Below are 7,261 nucleotides of genomic sequence, written 5' to 3'. Positions count from 1 at the left end.
GGGCCCTGCAGTGGAGCTGGGGGTGTGGTACCTGTTGTAGCAGCTGCCGTGCAGCAAGGCCTTGCCGTAGAGGCTGAGGCTGGCCTCGTCTTCGGGGTCGTAGCGGTGAGACTCCTCATCCAGAGCCACAAAGAAAGCAGCGCGCTCGATGGCATCCAGGGCAGCCTTGTTCTTGCCGGAGCCGAAGAAGGCCTGGCGTACCTGAGCCCACTCCACTCTGAGGGCGCGAGGGCAGAGTGGGGGGCGGGGCCCTGTGGGCGTGAGGTCACCTCCCAGGATCTGTGTCCCCCTTCTCCACACACCCCCACCTAGCCACCAGCAGTTAGAGGTCACAGCAGCTACCCTCCTGCCGCGCCCCTCACGACCACAGGTCCTGGTTTACGCAGAGGACGCTGGGGCCCACGCTCCTCCCTTGCTGAGGGCTCTGGCCGAGTTCCAGGGTGGCACACAGGACCCAACTCCTCTCCTCACAGCGCCTGAACCTGGGCCCCAATACCTTCCCCCTGCGGTGAGGGCCGCCAGTCTCTCCTCCCCAGGCTGGGGTGGGGAGGGGTCATCCAGGATCCTCTGGAACTGCATCTCCAGGTCCCGAGGCTTGAGCAGGCGGGAGCCCTCATAGAGCCACAACTTGAAGAAACGGCCCTTGTGGTAGACGGCTATGTGCCTGCTGTCTGTGAGGTGCTGCAGCACGTCTGTGGCAGAGGCCATGAGTGGGCTCAGGCGGGAAGGTAGGGAGCTCCTCCCTCCCCCCATGCCACTCAGGATGGCCCCCCAGCCTCACACCAGGTGACCGCATGGACCCTTCGCCTGGCCTCCCTTCCCCTTCCCTGGGCGGAATCTGCTGGCACCAAGCCAGGCCCCGTGCCCTGAGCTTCCCTGTCTGTCACTTAATGCCAACCACAGTCCCATGAGGCATTTCACAGAAGAGAAAACCAAAGCTCTAGGAAATCCCACAGACTGTCCTGGCATTAGAAATGCGGGTGCTGCTTGGCGGCCCTGGGGTCCCTGGGCGAGCCCACCCCTCCTCCTCTACAGGCTCCTTGAGCGGGGAGCTCCACTAGGCCTCCTGTTGATCTTTGCGTGGGAGACTCCGGAACTGTGAGCCCCTGCAGGGGAGGGGCTCTGACCTGGGTCTCCCAGGGTCCCAGTACTAGCACCGTGCCTGTAAACAGCAGGTGTCTAGTATCGGCCACAAACTATTTTTCGCAGCTACGTGACCCTGAGACACTGAGGACGCTTGGTGACCAGCAGGCGGTAGGGCATCTGGCCGTGGTGGGCCCACAGCTGGGAGGGGGCGGCCTCCATCCTGCGGCCCCAGCGCGGGCGCCCAGCCACGGCCTAGTACCTGTGTCCTTCCCTGGGATCCGGGTGGTGTTGAACATCCTCTCCATCTGGTAGGAGCACATGGGCACGATGCCCAGTGCCATCACCTAGGAGGACGGCCCAGCACAGCTCAGACGCAGGCCTCCTCTCCCGGTCACGCCCTCACCCCCAACCCAACTCACAGGCTTGATCTCTTCACGGTCAAGTTTACGGCGATACATGATCATGGCGTGGACAATGTTTCCCAGGCGGGCTGCCTGCACGTCTGTGTTCTTGACGAGCACTAAGTCCTACAGGGAGAGAGCAGAGCCTGCAAGGAGGCTGCGACAGGTGTGCACAGTGGCGTCTCTCTGTCTGGGGTGTCTTGCCCCCTTTCCCCAGTCCATCCTGCACACCCTCTGAGAACCAAGTACAAGAAGTGAAACGCATAACTACTGATCAGATAACCCCCTGCCCTGGCTTTGACCTGAGCTGCTTTTCCAAACCCATTGTATTTGTTGATGTTTTGCTTATTTTTCTTTGAGGAAGGGGTTCTGCCACTACAAAACAGCTTAAAATCTCTGGTCTAGACAAATTGCATATAGGTTTCCGGAAAGACAGCTTTGTGGAGGAGGAAAATGGCAGCATGCTACTTGAAACGTGCTTTGGAAGTGGGAGAGCAAAGAGGTGCACAGGGCAGTGGCTGGGCAGCCTCTCCCAGCTGGCTGCGCACAGTCTTATACTAGGAGCATGAAAAGGGTCAGTCATGTGGGATAGGGACCGACAGTGACCCCCTGAGCTCTACAAGAAACAGCTCTGGATCTGCTTAAGACACACTTAAGGAAGTTCCCTGGTAATGGCGTCAGGACGGCTGGGAAGTTGTGGCTGGAAAGCCAGCGAGGGAACAAGGAAGGAAGTGAGAGCGCCTGAGCCGGGCAGAACAGTGAGCCTGAGGAACTCTGGGAGTGACAGTATCAGCCTGTGGGGTCTACTGGGCTCTCCAGACCCTCAGTATCCCCGTCGCCTGCGAGCTGCTTCCTGACTATTCTTCCAGGATATGACCACCACCCCCACCCCCGCATCTTCCCTCTCCTTCAGGCCTCACTTCAGAACCCCCACTTGCCTACAGAAACCACCACTAGGGCTCTGAACTGTCCTGCAGGTTCCTTGCCCTGAGACCAGAGCTGGGGACAGAGCTGAGCACACAGGAGCCAGTGTGGCTCTAGCCCTTACCATGACATAATAGTTGCTGTTCACCATGAGGGGAGTCCTGCCTCGAAGGTAGACATACTCTTCCCACCAGTCGCTCACCTGCGGGTGGGTGGGAGGTTGGAGCTGGGGCAGAGGAGGGTGGGCTGTGAGCAGCCAGGACACAGGGTGGGAGAGGGTAAGCCCGGGAGGTAGAACTCACATAATTGGCTGCCCACCATGACTTGAGTACCAGGTACTTCTGCAGCCTGGGGGCAGTCTTCTCCTGGAATTCCTTGGCCAGCGTCTCCATTCGGTAATATTCCTCGTCATCCAATAAGTGTTGCACGGATTCTAGGTACTGTCCAGCCAAGTTATTGCCCGTGTGAGGGCCAGTCAGCAAGAGCTGCCTCTGTCCTGACCTTCTTCCAAGCCCAGCCCCATTGCTCCCTCTCAAGCCGACTCTTTGTAGGGGACAGTCCCTTATGTTTGGATAAGTCCTCTGAGTCCAGCCTGCCCTGCCCACTGGGATGTCTGACCCAGGCCCTCACCCGATGAATCGTGGCTGACACGCTGGGCACGGGCAACTTGGGCAGAGATGTCTGGAAGCTGTAGAGCATGGGCCGCTGGCCGGACAGAAGGCGGACACACATCTGGGGGTACAGAGTGGAGAATGTTGAGGGGGAAGCCGGGGGAAAGAATGGAAACTAGTAAACACTGGAGGGGCTACCCCAGACCCTCAGAACCGGGACAAACCCCGCCAGGCAACAGTGCCCCGCCTGGCTGTCCCCTCCAGCTCAGAACCCAAAGTGAGGCCCTGGGGTCTCAAACCCGATGCCTGGACCCCTCCACCAGCTTCTGCTCACAGCCCAGACTCTGGTGAAGTGGCTGGTCTGGCCGTGCATCTCAAACAGCCAACCGTGGTAGGAAAGCAGCAGTTTCAGGGTTTGGCGGACGAAGAGGATGCCCGTCATCCAGACCCCCGTGGAGAAGATGGCCATGCTGAGAAGTGTCCGCGTCTGTGGGCTCCGGTAGGGGCCACATCTATCAGAGAAGGGGAGAGGACTGCAGGGGGGTCCACTTGAGACCAACCTCAGGGAGATTCTGACTCTGCAGTCCTGATGTATGTGAGCCATCTCGGGGGAGGCACCAAGGGAGGAAAAACTCCCTGGACACACTCACATGTGAGCCTCTGAGTGCGTCACACTCAAAGTTACAGAAGTAGGGACTGAGATGGTGGTCGCCCCCAGGGAGAGCTGCCCCTATTACCTCCAATGGCAGTTGTCCTGTAACTGCCCAGCTCAGGAACCCTGGCCTTGGAGCCCACCCAGCCCTTTCTCATGGCCCCACTTCTTACCCCTCAGGAAGCCATCTCTGGATAAAACAGACCAGCCCCATGGAGATGTCCACGTTGCAGTAGGAGGAACCCAGTGTCGTCATGACGACGAACAGCCAGCTGGTGGGGCTGCCAGGGTACACACCCCTGAGGATGCCATTCTGTGGGCAAAAACAGGAATGCTCACAGAGCAAGGACTGGGGTAAGCAGGCACCTATGAAGTCTTTGCCTGTTTTCACTTCTTCACGTCTGGTGGACCCCCCTCCACACTCCCGCACCTGCAGCACCCGATTACTGTGTCCCACTGACACTTCATGCACACCCATCTCCTCTCCATGCCTTGAGCACCCCTCTGGTTTCTGCACTGCTGGAGCCTGTCACTCCACAGAGCTGTCAGCCGAGATGGGGGTGGAGGACCTTGACAATCGGCAGGAGCTGACACCTAGCCTCTGCCTCCCTGGAAGGCTCGATTCTGCACCTGCTGGAAGAGACCAGAACCACCTGCGCCCACCTTGATGCGAATCAGGCGTTTCTTCCAGGAGTTTATGCCGGACAGGTAGATGTGTTTTAGGGCCTCCCGACTGAGCCGGAAGTCGACCCCCTCTGGCGTCACCGTGAACTGGAAGGCCACAGCCTGGTGCGCTTCCGCCATCCTGTGGGTTGCTGGACACCTGGGAGTTGCTGGGCACCTGGGAGGTGGCAGGAGGGTGTGCGGGCAGCTCGGCCGCCCGCGTCGAGACCCCGCCCCCGGGCACTAGCCGCGCCCCAACCCGCCTCCCTCCCCTTCCGCCCTGGGTCGGCCACCCGCAGCGCCGAGGCCCCACCCCTGGCCCCCCAGCCTCGACAACCGCCACAGAACCTTCGTGCGATGGTGCGGGGGTCGGAAGGGGATCAGGGCCTTGAAAACGTCAGGAATCCCGAGGACAGTGTAGGGCGGCCTCGGGGTGGGGGCTAGAGGGGCCCCGGAAGCGGAGTCGGTCTGGTCTGGAGTGAGGCGGGGTCTGCGTACCCCCAGCGCTGCCACGTGGGACCCTGGCACCAGCCTCAACCCCCATCCCCCGCCCCACTTGCCGGCTCAGAGCCCTGGGCCAGGCCGGCAGCCCAGAGCCACCCCCAACTCCACTCACGGCTCAGGTGTACTCCTGTCCGCTTGTGGGGACAGTCACTGTGGCCTGTGTCCCCACGTCCTTCAGGCCTGGCCACCTAAGTCCCGCCCTCACCGGGAACCTGACACCCACTCCCAAATTTGGGTTGAGAGAACAGTTGGGGGTTGGCAACCAGAATCTCCCCGGCTCCGAGGCGAGAATCAGGAGTGGGGGGGGAGCCGGGTTTCTGCAAGATGAAGATGGCTCAAAGGTCTGAGAGCCTGGGGCGCCCAACGGGTCTCACGTGAGGATGGTGGCATTAGAGCTAAAAATAGCCGAATGTAGGGAAAAGGTCACCAGTGTGTCAGCTGTGCCTCCTGTTCCCTGATCTCCAGTGCTCAGGGTTGGGCAGCCCCACCCCGGGGCCCTCTTTGTACCCCGTAACTCCCCACTGCCCGACCCAAGTCCTCTGAGTATGTATCACTTCTAAGCAGGAGCCGGGGTGGGGGACAGCAGAAATGGACCCCTAACCACTTTCAAGCCCAGATTACCCAAGAGCCACGCTTTTCAGGAGGGGAAACTGAGGCTCCTAGCAGTGGCCCCTTTGTCAATCTGTGTGCAGTCCTTGGTCGGTACCTTCCGCCGCACCCAAGCAGGGTTAGGACGGTGTGAAGGAAGAAGCTAGTTTATTGTCTTAAGGTACACATCCCAGGGCTTCTGCCCACTTGCCTGCGGTGGGGACCTGCTCAAACTCGGGGGGTGAGGGGGAAGGTCAGCCTCCTTAACCCCAGTCTCACTCGGGCTCAGCCCAGTCCCCAGGGCCTCCCCTCTGTCCCTCCCTCCAAGGTCCTGCCCTGGAGGCTCCAGGAGAAATCCAAGGAGTTGGGACGTGGAGAGTCAGGATGAGGGGTAGAAGCTGGTCAGCTCTCCCTTCTGCTGGAAGTAGAACTGGAACCGAGACTGGGCGTACTCCTAAGGAAGGACACCCGCGCACTGGTGAGAAGGGGTGGGACTAGCACCCCACACCCCCCTCAGTCTGCCCACAGCTGGCCTAGAGGGTCCGAGGCCTCTGCTGCGCCCCGTCCCCACACCTAACTCACCCAACCTGGTTACTTACCAAGTAACCAAATTCTATAGTGGACATGGATGCCTGGAGGATGGACCAGAGACCCCAGAAGAAATGAGATGCCAGAGCATACCTGAGGGGGAGCAGGAAAATGGGGGTTCAGAGCACATTTGGCACTGCCTGAACCCCCTCCTCCAGGCTGGTCAAGCCCCAAAGCTCTAACTTCTCCCCTATTGTCTTAACCCCTACCCTGTCCTGACTCTTCCCACTCTCAAACTGTTCTTCCCCATCAGCCTCAGACCTCATCCTCACTTCCTGCCCCCACTTTGCACTGACCCCTTACCTGCAGCCCAGTGAGTCTACCTGCCACATTCCCCCCCTTGCCTCTGCGCCCTGCTCCACCCCTGCCCCACACATCTTTCCTCACCTATTAGCCTCTGCCAGCAAATCTGCTTCCAGTTTCCTCTGCTCCTCTTGGGAGATGGTCTCACCTTTCTTTACCTCCGCCAGGTAGTGGCGAATAAAATGGAGCTGAGATCAAAAGACAAGAGTCAGGAAATGGGGAGACTGGGGAGCATTTCCCAGTTAACACCCTTGCTCGCCATTCCTTCCAGACTTCAACCTCCTTCTCCCTTCTAAGCCAGGTCCTGCTCCCAGCTTCTGGCCCACATACCTGCTGTCCCCGGGTGGGGTAGTTTGCAGGCTGCGCTTTGTAGAAAGGCCACTCCTCATGAGTGTAATCGTAAACCCACTCACAAAAATGGTTCCCAATGTCAAAGCCCCTGAGGGAATAAGGTGGACACTCAGTCCCCAAATACGCTGGGCAGCTGGGATGCAGAGATGAAGACCTGGTCTGCTTTTCCAGGGCACTGTGGGAACAGACCCATGGGAGGCCATCCTCTTACCCTCACCTGTAGTTATAACTGCTGTACTCGAAGTCGACCAGCATGAGGCCGTCAATGTTTTCTGGCTCTGAGAGCAGTAAGATGTTCCCTGGAGAAATGTGGTGAGGTTCTGGTCACTCCAGGGTCCTCTGGCCCCCCTCACCTGAGGCTGGGAGACTCAGATGCCTTCTCCTACCTTCCTGGATGTCATTGTGGCAAAAGACCACTGGTGATGGGGTAGAGTCTAGCAACTTCCTGCAGGGGAACACGGGCATGGGTCCTGAGCAGGAGTGACGAAAGGAGGGTCAGAGGCACCCGCATGGGCGAGGCCTTGACCCCAGCCTTCAGCAAATCCTGGGTAGGACCCCACTAGGTGCCTGGCACATCTCCTGTGCTCTTC

At 59.5% G+C, this 7,261-nt stretch overlaps 2 protein-coding genes across 3 annotated transcripts in view; both read right to left on the bottom strand.

Moving 5' to 3' along the window:
- Positions 1-5,431, bottom strand: part of CPT1B (carnitine palmitoyltransferase 1B) — an 8,578-nt gene extending 3,147 nt beyond the window's left edge. Inside the window, exons 1-10 of the mRNA XM_024737477.1 lie at positions 4,338-5,431; positions 3,848-3,987; positions 3,357-3,534; positions 3,042-3,143; positions 2,714-2,851; positions 2,536-2,613; positions 1,506-1,613; positions 1,346-1,430; positions 497-692; positions 1-217 (exon numbers count right to left, since the gene is read on the bottom strand). The exon at positions 1-217 is cut by the window's left edge and continues 126 nt beyond it. Of these exons, the coding sequence (XP_024593245.1) occupies positions 1-217; positions 497-692; positions 1,346-1,430; positions 1,506-1,613; positions 2,536-2,613; positions 2,714-2,851; positions 3,042-3,143; positions 3,357-3,534; positions 3,848-3,987; positions 4,338-4,478 (1,383 nt within the window). The 5' untranslated portion in view covers positions 4,479-5,431. The remainder of the gene's footprint in view (positions 218-496; positions 693-1,345; positions 1,431-1,505; positions 1,614-2,535; positions 2,614-2,713; positions 2,852-3,041; positions 3,144-3,356; positions 3,535-3,847; positions 3,988-4,337) is intronic.
- A 149-nt stretch (positions 5,432-5,580) lies between these two features.
- CHKB (choline kinase beta) overlaps positions 5,581-7,261 on the bottom strand; it is a 3,657-nt gene continuing 1,976 nt past the window's right edge. For both annotated transcript variants that reach the window (XM_024737478.1, XM_024737480.1), the window contains exons 6-11: positions 7,058-7,116; positions 6,889-6,970; positions 6,651-6,759; positions 6,405-6,508; positions 6,029-6,110; positions 5,581-5,883 (exon numbers count right to left, since the gene is read on the bottom strand). In XM_024737478.1, coding sequence (XP_024593246.1) covers positions 5,809-5,883; positions 6,029-6,110; positions 6,405-6,508; positions 6,651-6,759; positions 6,889-6,970; positions 7,058-7,116 — 511 coding nt within the window. In that variant the 3' untranslated portion in view covers positions 5,581-5,808. The remainder of the gene's footprint in view (positions 5,884-6,028; positions 6,111-6,404; positions 6,509-6,650; positions 6,760-6,888; positions 6,971-7,057; positions 7,117-7,261) is intronic.

The sequence above is a fragment of the Neophocaena asiaeorientalis genome, unplaced genomic scaffold, assembly GCF_003031525.2.
Source record: "Neophocaena asiaeorientalis asiaeorientalis breed wild unplaced genomic scaffold, Neophocaena_asiaeorientalis_V1.1 scaffold242, whole genome shotgun sequence".
NCBI classification, from domain to species: domain Eukaryota; kingdom Metazoa; phylum Chordata; class Mammalia; order Artiodactyla; family Phocoenidae; genus Neophocaena; species Neophocaena asiaeorientalis.
The sequence above is the reverse complement of the archived record's forward strand: the minus strand, read 5'-3'. Positions and strand labels throughout refer to the sequence as shown.